Consider the following 25,509-nt stretch of genomic DNA (forward strand, 5'->3'; position numbering starts at 1 on the left):
TAGTAGTCTCTTAGCATGCTTTGTATTTCTGAGGTGTCTGTTGTAACTTCTCCTTTTTCAATTCTAATTTTACTGATTTCAGTCCTCTCCCTCTTTTTCTTGAAGAGTCTGGCTAAAGGTTTATCAATTTTGTTTATCTTCTCAAAGAACCAGCTTTTACTTTTATTGGTCTTTGCTATTGTTTTGTTTCTATATCATTTATTTCTGCTCTGATATTTATGATTTCTTTCCTTCTACTAACTTTGGGTTTTCCTTGTTCTTCTTTCTCTAGTTCCTTTAGGTGTAAGGTTAGATTGTTTATTTGAGATTTTTCTTGTTTCTTGAGGTAGGATTGTATTGCTATAAACTTCCCTCTGAGAACTGCTTTTGCTGCATTCCATAGGTTTTCCATCGTCGTGTTTTGTCATTTGTCTCTAGGTAATTTTGATTTCCTCTTTCATTTCTTCAGTGATCTCTTGGTTATTAACATTGTTTAGCCTCCCTGTGTTTGTGTTTTTTACATTTTTTTCCCTGCAATTGATTTCTAATATCATAGATAGCATTATGGTCAGAAAAGATGCTTGATATGATTTCAGTTTTATTAAATTTATCAAGGCTTGATTTGTGACCCAAGATGTGATTTATGCTGGACAGTGTTCCATGTGCACTTGAGAAGAAACTGTAATTTGCTGTTTTCAGATGGAATGTCCTATAAATATCAATTAAATCTATCTGGTCTCTTGTGTCATTTAAAGCTTGTTTCCTTATTAATTTTCTGTCTGGATGATCTGTCCATTGGTGTGAGGCGTTAAAGTCCCCCAGTATTATTGTTACTGTCGATTTCCTCTTTTATAGCTGTTAGCAGTTGCCTTACATATTGAGGTGCTCCTATGTTGGGTGCACATATATTTATAATTGTTATATCTTCTTCTTGGATTGATCCCTTGATCATTATGTAGTGTCCTTCCTTGTCTCTTGTAACATTTTTTATTTTAAAGTCTATTTTATCTGATATGAGTACTGCTACTCTGGCTTTCTTTTGATTTCCATTTGCAATGGAATATCTTTTTCCAGCCCCTCACTTTCAGCCTGTATGTGTCCCTAGGTCTGAAGTGGGTCTCTTTTAGACAGCATATATATGGGTCTTGTTTTTGTATCCATTCAGCAAGCCTGTGTCTTTTGGTTGGAGCATTTAATCCATTCACATTTAAGGTAATTATCAGTATGTATGTTCCTATTACCATTTTCTTAATTGTTTTGGGTTAGTTTTTGTAGGTCTTTTTCTTCTCTTGTTTTTTCCACTTAGAGAAGTTCCTTTAGCATCTGTTGTGAGCTGGTTTGATGGTGCTGAATTCTCTTAGCTTTTGCTTGTCTGCAAAGCTTTGATTTCTCCGTTGAATCTGAATGAGATCCTTGCCAGACTAATCATGGTTGTCAGTTCTTCCCTTTCATCACTTTAAGTATATCATGCCACTCCCTTCTGGCTTGTAGAGTTTCTGCTGAGAAATCAGCTGTTAACCTTATGGGAGTTCCCTTGTATGTTATTTGTCGTTTTTACCTTGTTGCTTTTAATAATGTTTCTTTGTCCTTAATTTTTATCAATTTGATTACTATGTGTCTCAGTGTGTTTCTCCTTGGGTTTATCCTGCCTGGGACTCTCCATGCTTCCTGGACATGGGTGGCTATTTTCTTTCCCATGTTAGGGAAGTTTTTGACTATAATCTCTTCTAATATTTTCTGGGGTCCTTTCTCTCTCTCTTCTCCTTCTGGGACCCCTACAATGAGAATGTTGGTGCATTTAATGTTGTCCTAGAGGTCTCTTAGGCAGTCTTCATTTATTTTCATTCTTTTTTCTTTATTCTGTTCTGTAGCACTGAATTCTACCTTTCTGTCTTCCAGGTCACTTATCTGTTCTTCTGCCTCAGTTACTCTGCTATTGATTCCTTCTAGTGTATTTTTCATTTGTTATTGTATTGTTCATCTGTTTGTTCTTTAATTCTTCTAGGTGTTTGTTCTTTAACTCTTCTAGGTCTTTGTTAAACATTTCTTGCATCTTCTCAATCTTTGCCTCCATTCTTTTTCCAAGGTCCTGGATCATCTTCAGTATCATTATTCTGAGTTCTTTTTCTGGAAGGTTGCCTATCTCCACTTCATTTAGGTTTTTTTTTTGGGGGGGTGGTTTATCTTGTTCCTTCATCTGGTACCTAGTCCTCTGCCTTTTCATCTTGTCTTTCTGTGAATGTGTTTTTTTCCCCACAGGCTGCAGGATTTTAGTTCTTCTTGCTTATGCTGTCTGCCCTCTGGCAGATGAGGCTATCTAAGAGGGTTGTGCAAGCTTCCTGATGCAAGGGACTGGTGGTGGGTAGAGCTGGGTATTGCCCTGGCAGGCAGAGCTCAGTAAAACTTTGTTTGCTGATGGGTGCAGTTGAGTTCCCTCCCTGCTGGTTGTTTGGCCTGAGGTGACCCAGCACCAGAACCCACAGGCTCCTTGATGGGGCTAATGGCGCACTCTGGGAGGGCTCACGCCAAGGTGTACTTCCCAGAACTTCTACTGCTAGTGTCCTTGTCCCTGCAGTGAGTCACAGCTGCCCCTTGCCTCTGCAGGAGACCCTCCAACACTAGCAGGTAGGTCTGGTTCAGTCTCCTATGGGGTCATTGCTCCTACCGCCGGGTCCTGGTGCGCACACTACTTTGTGTGTGCCCTCCAAGAGTGGAGTCTCTGTTCTCCCCAGTCCTGTCGAAGTCCTGCAATCAAATCCCACTAGACTTCAAAGTCTGATTCTCTGGGAATTCCTCCTCTTGTTGCCAGACCCCCAGGTTGGGAAGCCTGACGTGGGGCTCAGAACCTTCACTCCAGTGGGTGGACTTCTGGGATATAATTATTCTCCAGTTTGTGAGTCATCCACCCAGTAGTTATATGGGATTTGATTTTTTTGTGATTGCACCCTTCCTACCGTCTCATTGCAGCTCCTCCTTTGTGTTTGGATGTGGGGTATCTTTTTTGGTGATTTCCAGTGTCTTCCTGTCGATGATTGTTCAGCAGGTAGTTGTGATTCTGGTACTCTCCCAAGAGGGAGTAAGCGCATGTCCTTCTACTCCACCATCTTGAACCAATCTCCTCTCACAACTACTTTAAATATTATTACTCATTCCCTTGTTTTTTTTACTATTACTAACACTTACATATCTATGTCTAAGTCCAGGACTAAACCCGACCCTCCATCTGCTTTGTGCATAGTCCTATAGCAAAGAATCGTTTTCACAGATGAACATTTATGATCAATTTGATGATAGGGAACACCAATTTTGAACCCCAATTAAGCAAAACATTATCTCCCTGTTATGGATTGAACTGTATTCACCAAAATACAATTGTACCTCCCTGTCATAGATTGAATTATATCTACCAAAATGTTAGGATATGTTGAGGTCCTAACCTCCAGTACCCCTGAATTAGAACTTATTTGGAAACAGGGTTGTTGCAGATGTAGTTATAATGAGGTCATACTGGAGTAGGGTGGATCCTTAGTCCAACATGACTGGTGTCTCTTTAAGAGGAGGAAAGACTATGTAAAGACAGACATACAGGGAGGATACCACACGATGACAGAGGCAGAGATGGGAATAACGCAGCTACAAGCTAAGAACACAAGGACTGCCAGCTATCACCAGAAGCTAGGAAGAGGTAAGGAAGGATTCTACCCAGAATTTCAGAGCATGGCCCTGCTAACACCTGGACTTCATACTTCCAGCCTCCAGAACTTTAAGAAAATAAATTTGTTTAAAGACACTCAGTTGGTGGCATTTTGTTACAGCAGCCCTAGGAAACCAACACACTCTTCCTTCTACCCAAAAAAGAATTTCATTCTTGTCATTAGTAGATATGTATTACAAAAAAAGTCCTTATGTTGAATTTCACCAATTAAAAAATACTGTGGAAATTGGTTTTCTCTCATTATACATACATCGCTTATATGTGATGTTATAGATACATCTCTTACACCTATATAGTATCTCCAATTTTGCCTCTTGCCCAGGAAATCTAAAATATTTACTATCTGGCCCTTTACAGAAAATGTTTGCCTAACCATGATCTAAACAATAAACTGTTTAATTTTTGCCTAATGTTGAACTTTATATAATAGATTCATATAGTATGTTATTCTATGGCTTGCTTCTTTCATGAAACATGGTTTGGAGACTTACCCATATTTTGGTGCAAATAGTTACACTTATTTTAATTAATATACAATATTTCACATATGAATATACTATAAAGTACTTGTTCATTCTACTGTTGATGGACTTTGGGGATAGTTTCCAGGTTAATTTTTTTCTATTATGAACAATGGTGCTAAAAATAATCTTGTACACTTTTTCCAGTCACATGTGCATGAGTTTCTCTAGGGCATACACCTACAGGTGAAACTGCTGGATTACAGGACACAGTTGTAGATTAAACATGACCATAAATCCTTTGGCATCCCTTCCATCAAGAGAAGGAGTATATTTTCCCCTTCCCCTTGAGTCTGGGTTCACCTTATGACTTTTCTGAACAATAGAATATGATGAAATGATATTCTGGAATTTCCAAGCCCATGCTATAAAATGGCTGGTAGTTTCCACTTTCTCCTGGAAGCCAAATGCTATGCTGTAAAGAAGAGAGACAGATTATCAACTGATGAGAGGCCATGGGAGAGAGGCCCTGGAGGGTAAGAGGTCATTTAGGACTTTTCAGCCCCAGCCAAGAACCCAGCTAAAAGCAGCCATATGAATGACTTCAACTTATACTATATAAAGCAGAAGAACCCAGTCAACCCAGAGAACTGTAAATAATAATAAAGCATTGTCATTTCAGACCACTAAGTTTTAGGTGGTTTGTTACAGCAATAGATAACTGAAACACATGCTGAAGTTCAACTTTCCCAAATAATGCCAAACCTCCTTCAAAGTGGTTAATATTCCTACCAGCAGCAATATATGAGTACAAGTTCCTGCAGCTCCACACCTCCCCAACACTTGATGTCAGACATTTAAAATTTTTGACAATCTGGTAGATATGAAATAGTATCTCAGTATGGTTTTAATTTACATTTCCCTTATTACTAATACGGGTGAATACACTTTCATATGTTAATAGTCACTATGTTCCTTCTTCTGTGTAATTCCTATTAATTTGTTTTGCTCATCTTTCTACATGGTTGACTTTTTTCCTAATGACTCGTAAGTCTATAAGCTTTTAAAGATTTAAAATCTTTTCATTTGTGGCTTCCTTTTCACAATTATAGTATATTTTGATGAGCAGAAATTATTTTCATATAGCAGAATTTATGAATCTTTTCTTTTACAGCCAATGCTTTTGGGGTTAAGAAATCCAATCTGTAACCACAATTGTATTAATTTGTCTTCCAAAATTTTTATAGTTTACCTTTAAAATTTTTATCTTTAATCTACATAGAATGAATTTTTGTATATGAATTGAGGTAGGGATCCAACTACATTTTCCCCCATATGGCTAACCAACTGTCCCAGTCTGAAAAGTCCATCATTCTGACAGATCTTTAATGTCAGCTTTGCCATAGACTGAGTCTCCCTAAATATACAGATCTGTTTCTAGGCTCTCTATGCTGCTCCATTTGGCTACATGGATTGCACTGTCTTAAATATAACAGCTTTCTTGGGTATACTTGGACCTTTGCCTTTCCACATATATTTTAGAATCAGCTTATTTAATTGCACAAGCAAAATCAGTTGGGATTTTGATAGAAACTATACTGAATCTAGAATTCAATGTGAATTTATGACACTGAGTGCTCCAATCCATGAACATGGTATTGCTATTTCACACCTGAAACTACACAGGGTCTCTCTGTAATCAAAGGTAACATTAATTTTGACCATCCAACCATGGTGTTATCAGATTTTTCCACTGTGTAATTACTATTCTTTCCCTTGCAACTAACAATCAATGCAAAGATGCTTAAAGACCATTTTTAAATTTTTATTATAATGTTTTAAAATATATTCAAAAATAGAGAAAATACTAAAATAAGCTCCCATTTTTATTTAACAATTCAACAATTATCAAAATTTGAAGGTGATAATCAGAAAGCCAATTTCAGAAGTCATATAATTTCACCTATAAATGCTTCAGTATTCATCTCTAACTTTTATATAATATCATTATCACAACTAAAAAAATTGACAATAATTCCTCAATATCAACTAGTACCTATCCATATGCAAAGTTTAACAACTATCTCAAAAATGTCTTTTTACAGTTGGTTTGATCGAATCAGAATCCTGGCAGGACTTCACATTGCATTAATTTGTTACAGATACCTCGAGATATTGTAAGTTCAGTTCCAAATCACTACAATAAAGTAAATATTGAAATAAAGCAAGTCACACAAATTTTTTGTTTTCCCAGTGCATATAAATGTTATGTCTACACTGTACTCTGTTAAGTGTGCAACAGTACTATGTCTAAAAAAAATGTACATACCTTAAATTTAAAATATTTCAGTGTTAAAAAATGCTAACCATCAAAGCACAGTTGCCACAAACTTTCAGTTTGTAAAACACACAATATCTGCAAAGCACAATAAAGGTTAAAAACAATAAAACTCGGTATGCCTGTATATCTTATAAGTCTCTTTTAATCTATAACAGGTCCCCTTTCCATTTTCTTCATGCCATTTATTGGCTGAAAAATATAGATCATTTGTGCTGTAGTATAGCCCATATTCTGGATTTTGAACTTCTCATTGTTATTGTCATTGTACTGTATTTCTTGTTGATTTTTGCTTGTGTGCAGAAATCTAATTCTCCTCATTGACATTTGTATCCTGAAAATTTGTCAAACTCTGATTAAATCTAATAATTTAAATATACATTATTTTGGTTTTCTATGTAATCATATTGTCTGCAAATAATGACAGCATTGTTTCTTTCAGTCCAATCCAAATATTTTTTCTGTCTTTCTCATGCCTTATTTACTACAGAAAGAAGAAAAGTATTCCCAGATTGAAGGTCTGAGGTGCTAGAAGGAATAAAAGCCAAAGATATTAGTAAATTAAGTACAGAAATCTAAAAAAGTATTTATAATGATACTTATAATAATATAAATAATATAATAAATAATAGTATTTTGGAAGTTAAAAAGATAGAATTAAAATATATTATTACAATAACATAAATTAAAAACTGAGTGACTGGGGCTTCCCTGGTGGCGCAGCGGTTGATGCCTGCCGATGCAGGGGACGCGGGTTCGTGCCCCGGTCTGGGAAGATCCCACATGCCGTGGAGCAGCGGACCCGTGAGCCATGGCCGCTGAGCCTGCGCATCCGGAGCCTGTGCTCCGCAACGGGAGAGGCCACAACAGTGAGAGGCCTGCGTACCGCAAAAAAAAAAAAAAAAAAAAAAAAACCCTGAGTGACTGGAGTTCAACTTTTCTAGGTACTTGTATTGTTTGGGAAAATGGTAACACTTTTTTACTTTAGACATTGGTAAGTTATATACATGTTAAACTTTCTAGGTTAAACACGATAAACAGAAATTCAAGACTTTAACAGCTTTTGTGACAAGAATGGGATTCTGACAGAGACATGGCTTTCTGGAAGAAAAAAGGACAAGAGCCCTCAGAGCCAGGTTAGGGGATAGAAAAAGACTCCAGTAGCACTCTTACCCGTGGCTGAGGGGAGTAAGGATCCTCATCTGTTCTTTTGTTAAAGAAACAGACCAACAAGAGGTAGGTACACTGTATACTATAAGACACAATAGTATTCAAATTACTACACTAATATCACTACCAATAATAAATCTACTAAGTAAAGTTCAAGATTTCTTTGCACTTTTTTTCCTTTTAAAGTTATACTTTTTTTTGCATAGATGCTCCCCATTCTCCTCTCATTATTTATTTATTTATTCATTTATTCGGTTGCGCTGGGTCTTAGTTGTGGCAGGCGGGCTCCTTAGCAGTAGCATGTGAACTCTTAGTTGCGGCATGCATGTGGGATCTAGTTCCCTGACCAGGGATCGAACCTGGGCCCCCTGCATTGGGAGCGCGGAGTCTTATCCACTGCACCACCAGGGCAGTCCCTCTTTGCACTCTTTTTTGTCTTTAGAGCAAATCCCTCTAAGAGTGTACAAATTACTATGTTAAAATTATTCATGCTGCAACTAAGAAGCCTGCATGCTGCAATGAAGATCCTGCATGCTGCAACTAAGACCTGGTGCAGCCAAAATAAATAATCAATAAATAGATAAATAAATAGATAAGCAAATAAACTATCTTTAATTGAAGAGCTAAAAGTATAAAAAAGAATTAATTGAATTATATTTCTATGTATGTTTATGTGAAAAACTTGACATATAGTTAAGTTCCTCTGTTTATGGTAGCATTCCACTTTAGCTTATCTCTTTCCTCTCATCTTTGATGAGGGATGTTGTAAAACATTTACATGGTTTAAAAGTCAAAACTTATGTGTATATTCAAAGAAGTTCAATCCCTTGCCTATAGGTAACTAGATTCCTTAATTTCTAGCTTATCCTTCTCATATTTTTGTTTTGAAAAATATGCAAACACACACAGACACATACATAAGACACATCATGTGTGTGTATGTGTGTATAATTTTCCCTTCTTTTTATACAAAAGGTAGTATAAATAGTGTTAAAATGATTTGATTTTTTTTAAACGTGAAAATGTCCCAATTGTTGCTTTAAAAAGCCCTATCCCTAGCAGATGCAAACTATTATATACAGGATGGATAAACAACAAGGTCCTATATAGCACAGGGAACTATATTCAATATCCTGTGATAAACCATAATGGAAAAGAATATGAAAAAGAAGGCATGTGGGTGATATATGTATAACTGAATTACTTTGCTATACAGCAGAAATTGACACAACATTGTAAATAAGCTATACTTCAATAAAATAAATAAATAAAAACAAATTTTTTAAAATAAATTTTTAAAAAAGAAATGAGGAAGCAAAGAGAGGGGAAAAAAAAAAAAAAAAAAGCTCTACCCCTTTGCCTTTGGTTTAGTTGGACTGATTCCCAGTAGGATAAAGGACATTTTCATGCTCAAGGTCTCAGGAATTGGCAGAAAGAAGGGCAAAGGCAGCTTGCCTCTTAACCTGAAGACCGGGCTGTACTACTAAGGAACTCCTCCATCTCTAAAGCATTAGCACCAGAGTATAGAAGGCAAGAAAGAAAAAAAGGTTCCAAATTCCTCAGTACTATTGGTAGACGCCTAAAACTTACTGAAGCAGAGTTAACCTACACTACAATTTACCAAAATTCTCTGGGACCTCAAAATCATGGTAAACGTGATGGAACTTTTTAACTGTTTTAGGAAAGAAAAACAATCACTTAAAATTCTGAAAAGAAATCCAAATGAGGAAGGAACTAGCTTTCCAAGATACTAAATCATTTTATAAAACTAGAGCAATTAAAATAGCTTAGTACTGGTACAGGAATAGAGAGACCAACGTAATAGAATTTTTAAAAAGACCGCTAGATATATATACAAGAATTCAGAGGTGGAATTTCTAATACAAAGAAAAAAATAACTAGTCAGTCAATGGTGCTGGAACAACTGCACAGCCAGCCATCTGAACCAAAATAAGTGGGTTTCCTAACTCACTTCCTATGCCAAAATAGTATGCAAAACAGTATTTCATTTCAGGTAGATAAAAATTTGAGTGGGGAAAAAAACCCACAGAATACTTACAAATTAAAAAACAAAAAACTTAGTTTAAGATGGCCTTATAGCTTTGTCACAAAAACACAAAAACTTTAAAAGAATAGATTGAGGGGAATTCCCTGGCAGTCCAGTGGTTAGGATTCCGTGCTTTCACTATCAAGGGCGCAGGTTAATCCCTGGTCAGGGAACTAAGATCCGCATGCCACAGGGTGCAGCCAAAAAAAAAAAAGAATAGACTGATAACTCTGACTCGATAAAAGGACACGTTTCTGCATGATAAGCAAATTGGATAATCAAACTCGATGCAATGAAAGAAACAGAGAAAAACATTTCTAACACATATGATATAGAACAAATATTTTTACACTAGAGAGCTTAGAGATCAACCAAAAACCTAATTGTGTAAGCCAGGCAAAGAAAAAGATACAGGATTTCTCAATCTCTACACTACTAAAGACATTTTGGACAAGATAATTCATTGTTGAAGGGGGCTATCCTGTGCATTATGTTTACCAGCATCTCTGGACTCCACCTATTAGACATCAGTAGCAACCCCCCTCAATTGTGACAACCAGATATTGCCAAATGTGCTCTGGGGGGTCAAAATTGCTCCTTGATGAGAACTGCTGCTTTAAACGTATAAAAAGATCCTCATCCTCACTCTTTGATACAAATTTTAACAATAATGAGGTGCCATTTTTTTCTCCAGTTAGATTTTTATTATCAAAACAAATATTTTTATTATCAAACATTTTGCTGTTTGCCAACGTGTTGTACTAGGAAATCTCATTCATCCTTTTGGATGTGCAATCTCTTTGGAGGGCTATTGGTATTAGCTATCAAAATTTTAATTACCTATACTCTTTGATCCAACAGCTTCATTTCCAAGAATTTATCATATGGATACACTCAAATATGTGCAAACAGGTGAATACAAGGATAATCATTGCAGCAAAGACTAAGTAACAAAAAACTAGAAATGATCTGGTATCCAATGACAGGGGGTTGGTTAAACAAACAGAACACCATGTAACTATTAAAAGGGAGGAAGATCAACATGTACTGAAAATATGTTCCAAGACATATTAGCTAAAAATACCAAGACCCAGAAGGGACTTTGCTACTATTTTTTAAAGTGGGGTGTGTTTAGGACTGTGTACCCAAATATATTTATAAATGCACAGAATATCTTTGGAAACCTACCAGAGAGTAAGTAGGACGCTGAAAGTTAAGGATAAGGAAACTCAACCTTCTGAGCTGTTTAAGTGTTTTGGCAACGTACCTATATGTTTCAAGCAAATTACAGAACGGACTTGGCACTCAGCTCAAAACACCCATACAGTATAGAAACAAAACAGAATGAGACGGGGGTAGAGGAGTAGTTTAACTGGTATAGAGTTTGTTTCTCAAGTCGGAAAAGTTCTGCAAATTGGCTGCACAACAGTGCAAACATACTTAATACTACTTAACCGTACACTTAAAAATGGTTAAGATGGCAAATTTTTCCTTATGTGTATTTTACCACAACTAAATATCTTTTTAAAGTGAAAAAGAGCCCTCCCCAAAAGATACCCACACTTTAAGATTACTTTAGTTTGTTACTCATTTGAAATCTTTTTAAACACCCCATTATTTTCTTCTTCCAGAATCCAGCGTTCCGAATAAGTGGAGACTCATTAGGTGCACTAGTGTTCCAGTGACCTTTCACCTAGAACTCGCGGCCTTCAGCAAGGCACGCAGCTACTGCTAAACCCAAAGTGGGACCCACCTTGGGGGCGGCGGGACACCTCACTCTGGAACCTTTACCTGTGGAAGAGATTTAACATGACTGCCACCCTGAAGTACACAACTCTGCGTTACTTTTCACAAGTTACCGCAGATTCGAGGAACACTGTGTCCAGCGCGGACCAGCGTTCCAGACCTCGCCGGGCAGCTTCATTAACCCTCCCACCGCGGGGGCAGGGCCACCCATGCCATCCACTTCGCCCGGCGGGGTTTCTTCCCCGCGGCTCCCGATTCCCCTTACCCCGTGTTGGGCAACATGACTGTTGCAGATCGGAGGCGGTGTCGACAAAGGCCTCAGCGAGCGGATACTGAGAAGGTGACTTCCTCCCCGCCCTTAGCCCCGCCCCAGACCCCGACCCCCGGGGCCCCGCCCCGAGGCCTGCGGGAGAATTGGGCGCTCCAAGAAACGGGAGGTGGATGAGTGCGCCTGCGCACGCAGTGGGCCTCCGTGGCGCTCGGCGCTGGTTTTCGCCTCCCGCCAGCCTGGCCCCTGGAAACCGACCCTACGCGCAAGCGCTGTGAGAGACAATTCCGCCCCGCCCCTCTTGCTGGGGCTCTACGGTGACAATTGGTCTCCAGCCCGCGGCTAGAGTGCTGGGCGCGTCAGCCGCTGAGTACACCTTTTCCCGGCCTGTGAAGGGTTCTTCGCCGCAGCGCTGAGTTCCTTTGCCGGATTGGGGGCGTGGGGGGCGTTTGAGTCGTTCACCAGGGATCTTGAGGGCTGAGGTGCGGCTTCTCAGCGGACTTTGGCTCTCGGTCCCCTCGCTGGCACCTGGACGCCTGCCCAGCTGCACGCGCGCCCTCGGAGGCCCCTCTTAAGAACGCTTTTCCTGGGCAGATAAGCACTCTTCCGGCCAGCGGCGCATTTCGACTCTCCCGCGGAATCTGGACTAAAGCCGGCCGGACTATAGATAAACAGCTCTGTGGTGAGGGGCAGCTTCTGGATCAGAGATCTGCAATAGTCGCACCGAAAAACTGAATTAACTCTGATTTTTCGACTCTTAGCCAATATCTCGGCGAGGAAATTCCCAGACTCAGTGGTGGAATAAGGTGAATTCGGGGAGCCGGTACTGCTTTCGTATACCTTGGACATAACTCAGCTACTCTAATGAACTAGAGACCGGCATGATATTTTTAGGTAGACGTGAAAAAATTCTATTTTGAAGAGGTAGAACAGGATGATGAGGTTATGCAAGCAGATAAAGAAAGTAACCTGGAAATAGGATATGTACTCTCTCTTTTATTACAAGCCCTAAATGTCTCTTCATTTATATCACTTGCCAGTCTCATAGGCATTTGAATTTGAGATCTGTGGTATAGTCCTTAGAGACTCCGGAGGAATTTACTTATTCAAGAAATATTAGCACCGAGTGGGTGCTGGTCACTGGAGATACAGTGGGGCAAAAAAAGGCACATTCTCTGCTTATGTAGAAGGAACAAGGAGTAACCAATGTGGTTTTCTTTTTTTTCCTTAAAGGTTATCTTCATATTTATTTATTATTTGGCCGCACTGGCCGGCATAGGGGCTCTTAGTTCCCCCACCAGGGATCAAACCTGTGCTCCCTGCAGTGGAAGCCCAGATTCTTAACCACTGGACCGCCAGGAAAGTCCCCACTAATGTGTTCTTTAGACTGTTGTAAATGTTAGGTGTTTTAGAAAGTGTATTGATAGGGACTGTTAGGTGAAAAAGCTTACTCTCCACTCATTCAAGAAAGTGAAGGCAACCTACAGAATGAAAGAAAATATTTGTAAATCATATATCTGACAATGTCTAGTATCCAGAATCTATAAAGAACTTTTACAACTCAGCAACAAAAAGATGAACAACCCCCAATTTAAACGTGAGCAAAGGACCTCAATAGACATTTCTCCAAAGAAGATAAACGAACAAGCAAGCACATGAAAAGATGCCCAAGAGCAATAGTTATTAGGGAAATACAAATCAAAACCACAGTGAGATTCCACTTTTCACCCACTAGGATAGCTATAATAGAAAAGATGGAAAATACTAAGTGTTGGCCAAGATGTAGAGAAATTGGAACCCTCATACATTGCTGGTGGGAATGTAAAATGGCACAGTCACTTTGGAAAACGGTTTTGCAGTTCCCCTACAAAAGAGCAGTTCTACTCTTCAGTGTATAACCGAGAGAGGAAACTTCTTGAGAGTAACCACTAGATGGCACTGGTATTTTAAAATTCACAGTTATACAATAGTGCAAAATGTTAATTTATTAACAATATTGTGACATTATAATCTGACTTGGATTAAGGCAAAAATAGCATGAGGTTCCTTATAGGACCCTCATAAAGGGGAAATAAGAGGAGGCATACATTTTAAGTTCCTTAAAGAAAGTAATACTTTTTATCATTAGAACAAATTGTCATAAAATAGTCAAACTTATCTTTACTTTTTGTGACTTCTAAAGTCTATCAAGGGACTTCCCTGGTGGTCCAGGGGTTAAGAATCTGCCTTCCAGTTTCGATCCCTGGTCAGGGAAGTGAGATCCCACATGCTGTGGGGCAACTAAGCCCTTGCGCCACAACTACTGAGCCCAAGCACCGCAATGAAAGATCCTGCACGCCACAACAAAGATCTGGCGTGCCGCAACTAAGACCTGGCACAGCCAAATAAATAAATAATAAATAAATAAATACAGTCTATCAAGTTTGGGACTTCCCTGGCCGTCCAGTGGTTAGGACTCTGCACTCTCACTGCCGAGGGTGGGGGTTTGATCCCTGGTTGGGGACTAAGATCCCATAAGCCACGCGGCACAGCCAAAAAAAGCCTATCAAGTTTAATTCTCCAATTTTAAAAAGTGGTTGAAATATCAAAGGATATCACACTGAAAACAAGTTTAATCTTACTGTCAAATTAGGACTCTTCTAACCCTGACCTTGCATAAGGGTATATTTTCTTAAAGTGTAGAATGCAGTGTAGAATTCAAATTTGTTGACCATAGCCCACATACATAAATTTCTCATCCAGACCCTGTACACGGTTTTCTATTTTACTTGAATCTATTATGTAGTACCCTGCTTTTGGGGGGTTTTTTTTAAGTTGATCATAACCTACAAAGTTATTTCAATGCCTCATTCTTGGATCATAACCTACCATTTGGAAAACACTGCTTTAGTGTGTTGTAATTTGCCATTGTGATTTTTCAACTTGCTTTTTAAGATATCCTAGGCTTCTTCAGTCAAATATAAAATTACTAACTGCTGGTCAAAGGCCAGCAATCCAATGTGACTAACAGCAGATGCTTTCAAGCGCATTGGAAGAGTCAGGGATCTGTTGAAACTTTCCATTCCTTTAACCCCAAGGGAAATCCTTGGGGTTTTGAGGGTATAGCAGTTGTTTCTGACAAGGTACCAAATCTTCCCAACTGCACCTTTTATTGCTCAGTGAATTGTTGCCAGTCATTTAATTAGTAACTGTTGGATATTAACTTCATTGCTGTATTTTAATGTCTATATTTTTCTGAAAATACATTATTCCAACATCTAGAGAAAGTGGAAGTTTCTAATATCACCCTTCAGAGATAATCATTGTTAACAGTTCGGCTTGTATCCTTTAAGACTTTGAAATTTTTATATAGATTTTGATTGATTTTTAAAAAGCATAGGGGAAATTATATATATTCTGTTGTTTTGGAAACTTTTTTTGTTTTACTTAATGTATCATAAACATCTTTCCAAGTTTATACCCCAAAGTTCACCTTTTTTTTAAAATAAGTGTTACCAACCTAGGTCCTTGGACTCTTTAATCAATAGAAATTGATAAGAGACCAGAGGAGAAATTCAGGCAAGCCTTTATTGGGAGTGAAAACAAGAAACAGGTGCCCTTGCTCACTCTCCAAGGAGGGCGGGCTGGTTCCTTAAATAGAGCGAGGGTAGGGGCAGATGGTGAATCGGGAAGGAGGGGCGGCTTAGGTGGTCTGCCCACCCCCGGGGTGGTGCTGTGTGCAGGGATCATGCGCAGTACCCTGCTTTTGCTCCAGGCACTTCACAAGTGGCAGTCGGTTTGTGGCCTTTTTGTAACATTGTTCATAATCACCCCACTGCCATGCATGCAGTTATTTTTAGCCCCTTATAGTTTCTTTGTATTCTGTTGCTGGAGGAGACATTTGTCCAGTAAAGGGTCCCACATCCCAGTTCCCAGCCTATCTTAGGTGCATAGTTTTCTTTTACACGAATATACTCCATATTAATCTTACCATTTGTGATGGACATTTAAGGTGTTTCAATATTGTCTATATAATAAACAATATTGCAGTAAAAGCCTTTGTGTGTATATCATTGTTCACCAGTCAATGCCTTGTTTAGCAGCTGGTATTTTCTAGTTCTGGCAAATGTGAGGTCTGCTTGGAAAGGTTTTCTTTTCTTAAAGTTTTTTCCTTCTTAAAGAGACCACAGAATAAATTGCCTCTTTTCTTCTAATGTTATTTCTGGATGTGATGCTTGGAACAGCTGCATCTATCTTGCAACCACGAGCGGAACTAGCCTTCCCCTTGTCCATAACTCCTTCAAGGGTGAACTTTCCCCTATAACATACATGAAAGAAAGTTTGCAGTTGGGGAGCAGTTGTCTCAGAACCCTCCTGAATCTCCCACCTAGCTTTCTAATTCTCCCCCTGCTCAAAGGCACACTGTGGGTTTTCCCCACTTTGCAGCTTGATCATCTCGTAGAATTCCAGGAAACAGTTCCCTCAGCAGACAACTGCTCCCTCTCATGAGTGCAAGTAGTGGAGTAGGTGTGTGGACCATGCCATATTCCACTTTTTTGCTCTGTTGGTTTGTTTTGGGGTTTTTTTTCCTTTTTAAAAATACTTATTTATTTTTGGCTGCGTTGGGTCTTTGTTGCTGCGTGTGGGCTTTCTCTAGGTGCGGTGAGCGGGGGCTACTCTTTGTTGCGGTGCATGGGCCTCTCATTGTGGTGGCTTATCCTCTTGCGGAGCACAGGCTCTAGGCGCATGGGCTTCCGTAGTTGTGGCACGTGGTCTCAGTAGTTGTGGCTTGCAGGCTCTAGAGCGCAGGCTCAGTAGTTGTGGCACATGGGCTTAGCTGCTTCGCAGCATGTGGGATCTTCCCAGACCAGGGCTCGAACCCGTGTCCCCTGCATTGGCAGGTGGATTCTTAACCACTCTGCCACCAGGGAAGCCCGTTGGTTTGTTTACTACACCATCCCCACACAACTCTTTGCCAAAGAGTTGAGGTTTATATGAGGGAATTACTATCTATCTATCTATCTATCTATCTATATTTATATAAATAATAACTTTATGTAACAACTGCTATGTCACAGAGTATCTGCCTACCCATTACACATCTCCACTTCTTATTAACGGTATATCTCTATTATTAGAGGTGGCAGTATGCCCAGCAAAAGCAGTGCATCTCTCAAGCCTCCCCTGCAACTAGGGGTGTCCATGCGACCAAATTATGGCTAATGAGGTAAGCGGAAGATGTTGGGGAAGACTTCTGGGAAAACTTCTTTAAAGGGCTTCCAGACATTTTGTGACCTTAAGACTGAAAGCCATATACTCACATAATAGAACAAAAAGGAGACTGGATCTTTGATGAACATGGAGTGCCATAACAGCCCTGAAACCATTACTTCTAGGCTTCTTTTGCATGATAAATAAATTTTTATCTAGTTTAAGGCACTGTTATTTTTGGTTTTCTGTTACATGCATCTAGACCTAACTTTTAAATGAACTTTGTCTCAAGGCAAAAGCATCAAAAGACTATAAACCACTGCAAGGGGTTCCCTCTTGAACACAGCCAAATCCCTAGCGTTGCTCCTCATCTTCATATCTGCTTTTCTCCCTGAGAGTATCAGTTTTGTTCAAATTTCCTTCTTTAAAATTGTCTTTAATATCTCTACCCCTTTCAGGAAATCCCATGCCCTGCTCACAGGAGTTGGTCTCATATATTAAGATCCATCCTCTTTTCCTAAGCCAAACATTTTCCCAAGCATAAATTACCCATTCTATTTAGAATATGACTTTAGCAAGAGAGTCCACGGTGGGTGTAGGTATTCCAAGTCCAATTCCCTTGGAGATATTTCCCCCTAATTCTTCCTGGGGTCCAGTAAGTGACTATTATGCCAAACACACCCACATCTCCCAAACTCCGGTATTAATTCAGAGACACAGTACTCTACTGTGAGTACACGTACTCTTTCCAAGCTGAGAAAGAGAAACATTTGATTCTTCTGTTATCAACATAGCTTCAACCCTGCTCACTATAAAGATAGCATTTTATGATTTTATACTTCAGAACAATACCAGTTATTTTTTAATCTTCTAGCTTTCAAACTGTGCCTACCGGGCATTTAAAAAAAAAGACATTTGAAGTTAGCTTAAGAATCAGTCCCATAATTGAGCCATCTATCTCTTAATGGCCACTACTTTGCTACACAAATACCAAACTTTGGAATTACCCCCATGTCTTTCCTCTATGCCAAATTAAATTCTTGTAGGTGTCATCCTCCTACTACCCTCTACTAAATTAAATTCTTGGTTAAGGTCTCTTACTCCTACTGCTCCAGTAGAAGACAGGCTATATGAAGACTTATTATCCTCTGATACAAGTAATCCTCCACCTCTAAGGGGTGGGGGGAGCAGATTTGCTTTTCCAGTTACATGAGCAACATATTCTCATAGAGAAGTCCTCCAGATTGTTCTTTTGTTTTGCTTTTCTGCCACTGACCTTTTGCTTGTTTGCCTGTTCAAGGTTGAATATTTGTCTGGTGCCCTGCAAGATCATATGAAGTAAACATCTTTTAGAACCATACTGGGGAGGGAGAGCAGTAGTTCTATCCAGTCGTCTGGCATCGCAGGAACCTTTCCACTGACCTTATAAACTATGATCAGATTTTTGCACAAGACTATTTCCACAAAGGGCAAATAAGTAAAAATAAAATAGGTAATACTCTAACCAATCCATCTGACTCTTTGTTAAACAGTTGTATCAAAAATTTTAGGGGAAAAAGAAAAAAAATATTTTAGGGGAAGGTTTCACTTAATGGCCAGAGCAAAGGCCTTGTTCTAGTCGCAAATAAAATTTATATATCCTATTAAAGATATGGTCTCAGATTCCTAAGAAGGAACTATTTTGTCCCATATAAGAACATTTACAATATTATAGGCATCTATAATATGTATCAACTTCATATATCTGTAGACAAATGGAATACCAAGGAAAGGTACATCAACTCTTATTATAGGAAGCTAACTTCAGTTCAGGGCATAAGAGTTATAGGTAACAGGTTCTTGGAAAAGGGGAAAAAAAGGACTTGTCCTTTTTCTTCTGCTATCCTACTCACAGCTATTCCTCCACCTCTGCTTCTTTGAAAACATTGGGGTGAATCACACATTAGTTAACTGGTTAGGAATAGGTAAGTTAAGGGAGAATCTTGATAAGGGCTGGTGAAAGACAGGATTCAAGGCTGCTTGAGAAGAGTGGAAATATTTAATCAAGGTCATTCATTGTTACAGAACTTCCAGGGAAGTGAACAAAAATGAACCTAAACCAGAGAAGAAATTTCAAGTATAATGAAACTAGGAAACTGACACAACCCTACCAAAAACTATGAAGAATACCTTACAATTTGTATCCAAATTAAGGAAAGCAGTGAGATTTGACAAGCATTTCTTCCAAGTAATAACTCAGTGCCATTTTTTAGAAAGTAAATGAGATTGTCCTAAAAGCCCAGCAGTAATCTGAAATTTGAAGAAATAAGGACTGGTGACTTGGGTGGACCAGGGAAAAATTAAGACCGCCACCCTTGGGAGGTCTATTCCAAGATGGTAAAGAAGGTAGAACTGAAGAAGAGACAATATGACACACATTTTGGTTTTCCAGGACTCAGTTTCCTGACCCATAACTGAAACTTTGAAGTTAGGGGCTGCTGAAGGGTTAACAATGACCTGTAAGACAGGTGTGCAACTGTTAACCAAAGTAAACTGAGCTGAGTAAATAAACACTGATTATAAGATAAAAATCCTACTACAGGCTGGGTCTCTCCAAAACACTGAAACTAAAAAAAGATATTTTTTCTTTTAAATCTTATTTCTAGTAGAAATGAGCACGTCTCATACTCAGATCTTGGTTTCTAACCCTATACTCCAATAAAAGGAACCAGGGTTCCTTGGAGAAATGACTCATTTTAGGACTGGGGCAGAAAATATACAAGATGATCCTGGAGCATCTTGTAGTGCCAGAAAGTAAGGGAGTACTCAAAACAGACCACAAACAAACCCAAAACAAATCACCCCACATTGATGGAGGTATGTCAAAGGAGTACAGAAGTCAACTGAAAGATCTCTCAATGGCTAAAACTGAAACACTTTGAGCAACAAAATAAAGTGGTACTGGATTATAATCAAAGTATAAAATAAATATCCATGAGTTGATAGTGATATAATTATATGAATTAAAAATGAGGAGAAATGACAGAATTCCTGTACAGAAGAATGCCAAATAATTTCTGTAAATACAGCCTCCTTAAGGAGGTACAGAATAACTCTCCATTCCTTGAGTGTGGGCTGTACATAGTGACTTCTTTCCAAAGAGTACAGTATGAAAAGGGGAAAAAAATAACTTTACAGTGAAGAAAGCTGATAAACACCAACTCAGGTGATCAAAGTCAACATCTATTGTGATAAGCCATGTTGATAATATGTATCCTTGATATGATGTGATGAAATGGTACTTTTTCTCTATAAACCTCCCCCAAACCTGTAACTCTAGTCTAATTGTGAGAAAAATATAAGACAAATTGCAACTGAAGGACATTCTACAAAATACCTAACCCAGTACTCCTCAAAACTGTCAAGGTCATCAAAAACAAGGAAAGTCTGAGAAACTGTCACAGCTAAGAGGATCCTAACAGGATATGATGACTAAATGTAATGTGGTATCTTGGATGGAATCCTGGAACAGAAAAACAACATTAGGTAAAAACTAATGATATCTTAATAAAGTATGGATGATAGTTAATAACAATGTATCAATATTGGTTCATTAATTGTAACAAATGTATCCTACTAATGTAAGATGTTAGCCGTAGAAACTGGGTATAGGGCATATAAGAAGTCTCTGTACTATCTTCACAATTTTTCTGTAAATCTAAAACTGCTCTAAACAATAAAGCTTAAATAAGAACCTGCTGTATAAAAAAATAAATAAAATAAAATTCAAAAATTTTTTAAAAAGCTTATTAAAAAATTTTTAAACCTTATTAATAATGCTACATAAATTTTTTTAAACCCACCATTTTAAATGATTGAATTAATTGGAAGAAAATATGGATATCCCTAAGGCAATGGTTCTTAATGGAACTTGCATCCCAGGGAATATTTGTGAATGTCTGGAAACATTCTTAGTTGTCACATTTGTGTGGGGGATGTTATTGGCATCTAGTGAATAGAGTCCAGGGATGCCATTAAACATGCTATATAATACACAGAACAGTACATCCCATCCTCCTGAGAATATCCCATCCAAAATGTGCTGAGGTTGAAAAATGCTGCCCTAAATGATGAGGTTTGGGGACCTATATCAATGCTGACAGAAACAGGCTAGATTTTGTGTGTGTGTGTGTGTGTGTGTGTGTGTATAAGATACATTCAAAATATGTATGATATATATGTAAATTATGAGATAATAATAAACATCTGTGAAACCATCACCCAGCTAAAGGACTGAAAATGAGTCATGTGCTTCTCTGGATTCCATCTCCCTGCCTCCTCCCGAGAAGTAACCATTGAGTTTTGTGTTTATCTTTCCCTTGTCATCTTTCATAAAATTGTGTGTGTGTGTGTGTGTGTGTGTGTGTACACAATATATTGGTTAGCTTTGCTTGGTTGTGCTTCCTTTTTAACTTTATAGAAATGGTATCTTAGTATATATAGTTTTCTCAGATTTACTTCTTTTGTTGTTTTTTGGCCATGCTGCACAGCATGTGGGATCTTAGTTCCCCAACCAGGTATTGAACCTGTGCCCCCAGAATGCAGAGTCTTAATCACTGGACTGCCAGGGAAGTCCCTGATTTGCTTTTTCATTCAGTATTTTGTTTTGATTTATCTATATCATTGCCTATTGTAGTTTATTCATTTTCACTGCTGTATACTATTCAATTGTGTGACTATGCCACAATTTATTTGCCCTTCTCTCTTGTTGATGGACATTTGGGTTATTTGCATATGTTTATTATGTAGAACAGTGGTGCTATGAATATTCTTTCATATGTCTCCTACTGCACATTTCAAGTTTCTCTAGGTTATATACATACAGGAGTGGAATTACTAAAGTGTGGATGTCTTTAAATTGAAATTATGTTTAAGAACTCATTTTCTGGGCTTCCCTGGTGGCACAGTGGTTGAGAATCCGCCTGCCGATGCAGGGGACACGGGTTCGTGCCCCAGTCCGGGAAGATCCCACATGCCGCGGAGCGGCTGGGCCCGTGAGCCATGGCTGCTGAGCCTGCGTGTCTGGAGCCTGTGCTCCGCAACGGGAGAGGCCACAAAAAAAAAAAAAAAAAAAAAAAAAAAGAACTCATTTTCTATCCTGAAGTCATAAAGATAGTTTCCTAAATGTTATTCTAAAAGCTTAAAAATTTTGCTTTTCCTTTTTGAGTCACCTGGAGCTGCTCATTGTATGTGGGTATGAGGCTGATATCTATTGATATATTTGTAATGAGGTAGAGATAAACTTCCACTCTTTTCCCCAGTGATCTAAATGCCTTCTGTGTCCTACATCAAGTTTTCATATATGCCCACATCTGTTCCATTAAATAATTCATCGATCCCTATGGCAATACTAAATTTTCTTGATTATCTGACTTTATAAATTTTAAGATTTGGTGAGGCAAATCCTCTCACATTATTATTCTTCAAGATTGTCTTATTCTAGAAATCATTTCATCAAATTCCTGGGAATATTGCTTGGGATTGCTCTGAATCCATAGATCACTTTGGGAAACTATATCTTTACAATTTAGTATCTTCTACTCCATACATGGTACATCACTTCTTTAGGCTGGGTCTTTCCTAATACAGTTTCATTTTTCTTTCCATAAGGTATTACAGATATTGGTTAGATCTATTCCTCGTATCTTTTAGTTTTGTATTTATACAAAATTTAATGGCTTCCTTTGTGTGTGTGAGTGATAAAATGTATAAAACACAAATTTTATCATTTTAACTATTTTTAAGTGTATAGTTCTGTGGCAATGGGATTACCATGTCTAGGTGATATTTTCTTTTTTCTTTCTTTTCTTTTTTTTTTTTTTTTTTTGGTCATGCCACTCAGCTTGCAGAATCTGTTCCCCAACCAGGGATTGAACCCGTGCCCCCTGAAGTGGAAGCGTGGAATCCTAACCACTGGATCTCCAGGGAATTCCCTCTAAGTGATATTTTCTAATTGTCGTTGCTGGTATGTAAAATGCAACTGATTTTCATGTACTCATACCTAGACTTCTTACTAAACTCATTAATTTTAACAAACTTTTGGATTTTTCTATATAATTATATCAATTGCAAATAATGGGAATTTGCTTTCTCCTTTCCAATATTCACATCTTTTACTTCTGTTTCTTGTCTTACTGTACAGGAACTATGGTATAATACTGAACAGAAACTTAAGCAAAAGGCCCAAAACATAAACAAAACAAGATTGATACATTTTATTTTGTTAAAATTAAGAGATTTTGTTCAGCAGAAGACACTATAAAGAAAATGAAAAGAGAAGCCACATTCTGGAAGAAGATATCTACTATAGTTATTACCAGGGACACCTAAAAACAACAATAGTCAAATGGAAAAAAATAGGTAAAATACATTACAGATATTCATGATTGGCCAGTAAAATATGACATTATATTCAACTGTATTAATAATTAGAAAATGAAAATTTAGGGCACACAAGGCTTTTTTTTTTTTTTTTTTTTGTGTGTGTGGTACGCGGGCCTCTCACTGCTGTGACCTCTTCTGCTGCGGAGCACAGGCTCCGGACGCACAGGCTCAGCGGCCATGGCTCACGGGCCCAGCCACTCTGCGGCATGTGGGATCTTCCCGGACCGGGGCACGAACCCGTGTCCCCTGCATTGGCAGGCAGATTCTCAACCACTGCGCCACCAGGGAAGCCCAAACACAAGGCATTTTTAAACTCACTGGCAAAATTTTAAAATTGTACAATACCAATTTAGAGTATGAGCAATTGGAGCTCTCAAACACTTGATAATAGTGGCAGTGAAAATTGATAAAATCACATTGGAAACAAAGTAAAGATGAAGATTAGCAAATTCCATGACTCTGCAATTCCACTCCTGAACATATAACCTAGCCTGTAGGACCTAGAGAAATCTCTGTAAGTGCCTCAGGAGATAGGTGCAAGAATATTCAGAGAAAAAATATTTATAATAGCACAACGACAACAAGGAGAAACTAGAAACCACTCAAATATCAATCAAGAGAATGGATAAATTGTGGCATATTCTCATAGAGAAATACTGCACAGCATTGAAAATTAATGAACTACATGGAATTGATCACAGAATCATAATATTGAATGAAAAAACAAATGGCAGAAGAATATTAAAATATTCAACCATTTATATAAAGTTCTTATGGTTTAGGAATTTGCACAAATGTCTTAAAACTATAAGGAAAGCAAGGATATAGGATTACCACTCTTTACACTGGGGTGGGAGAGATTAGAAAAGGACATAAAAGGACCTTCAATTTTGCCTTTGAAATCAATTTCTCAAGTTCTCCTTGGTGGTCATTTTATTATTATGCTTAATAATTTATGTATTAAATTATTTTGAAAAAAATTTAGACATTCAGAAAAATTGTAAAATTTCTACAGAGCATTCCTGAATGCCCTCCGTCCAGCTTCCCCTAATGTTAATCTCTTGTATAATCAAAATACAATTATCAGAACTAAGAAATTAAATCACTCAATACTATTAAATAAACTACAGACTTTATTTGTGTGGTAGGCAGAATTCTAGAGGTTTTTCCCTCCAACAATATTCCCATTTCCTGGTTTTGTAAACACTAATTGTGGGTACTGCTTGGAAGGGATTTTGCAGATGTTATTAAAGTTCCACATTAGCTGACTTTAGAAAACAGAGATTACCTGACTCAGATAACAGCCCTTAAAAGCAGAAGCTTTCTCTGGCTGATGGCAGAAGAGGAAGGCAGAAGGAGAAGTCAGAGAGATTCAAAATATGAGCAGGACTAGCCTTACCAGTGCTGCTTTGAAAATGGAGGGGGCCACCTAAGAAGGAACACAGATCACCTCAAGAATCCCAGGCTGACAGCCAGCAAGGAAACAGGGATCTTGGATCTACATTCATGAGGAACTGGATTCTTACAACATAAAAGAGCTTGGAAGCTGACTCTTCCCAGACAGTCCAGATAAAAGCCTCAGCTGGCCAATTCCTTAACTTGGGCATTGTGAGACTAAGGAGAGATCCAGTCAAGCCCATGTGGACTTCTGATCTACAGAACTTTAAGATAACAAATGTGTATTCTTTTAAGCTGCTAAATTTGCACATGGTAATTTGTTACACAACAACAGAAAACAAATATCATTTGTATTTTATCCATTTATCCACTAATCTCCCTTTTCTGTTGCAGGATCTCACACTGCATTTAGTTGTCAGTGTCTCATTTGTAACCTCCAATCTGTAACATTTCATCAGTCTTTGTCTTTCATGATACAGACTATCTTGAAGAGTGCAACAAATAAAACATATTTTGTTGAATTTCAAGTTTGTCTAGTGGTTTCTTGGGATTAGATTGAGTTATGTATTTCTGGCCAAAATACCATAGGAGCAATGTAACCTTGTCAGTGCAGTCTATCAGGAGTTCATGTCAACATGTCATATTACTGTTAATTTTAACCTTGATTGCTTAGCTAAGATGGTATCTGCTGGGTTTCTTTATTGCAAAATTACTATTTTTCTCTTTATAATTAACAAATATCTCAGGGGAGATACTTTTAGACTATGCCATCCT

The 25,509-nt window shown here is 38.2% G+C and overlaps 1 protein-coding gene and 1 long non-coding RNA gene across 2 annotated transcripts in view; one reads left to right on the forward strand and one right to left on the reverse strand.

Annotated features, from left to right (window-relative positions):
* HSDL2 (hydroxysteroid dehydrogenase like 2) overlaps window positions 1–12,000 on the reverse strand; it is a 70,222-nt gene extending 58,222 nt beyond the window's left edge. Inside the window, exon 1 of the mRNA XM_059071568.2 lies at window positions 11,722–12,000. Coding sequence (XP_058927551.1) covers window positions 11,722–11,738 — 17 coding nt within the window. The 5' untranslated portion in view covers window positions 11,739–12,000. The remainder of the gene's footprint in view (window positions 1–11,721) is intronic.
* A 68-nt stretch (window positions 12,001–12,068) lies between these two features.
* Window positions 12,069–25,260, forward strand: LOC136794730 (uncharacterized). Its single transcript, XR_010841889.1, has 3 exons — window positions 12,069–12,530; window positions 22,796–22,918; window positions 23,096–25,260. It is a non-coding gene; the product is annotated as an uncharacterized lncRNA (long non-coding RNA).
* Window positions 25,261–25,509: the final 249 nt, after the last annotated feature.

The sequence above is a fragment of the Kogia breviceps genome, chromosome 8 (genome assembly GCF_026419965.1).
Source record: "Kogia breviceps isolate mKogBre1 chromosome 8, mKogBre1 haplotype 1, whole genome shotgun sequence".
Lineage (NCBI taxonomy): Eukaryota > Metazoa > Chordata > Mammalia > Artiodactyla > Physeteridae > Kogia > Kogia breviceps.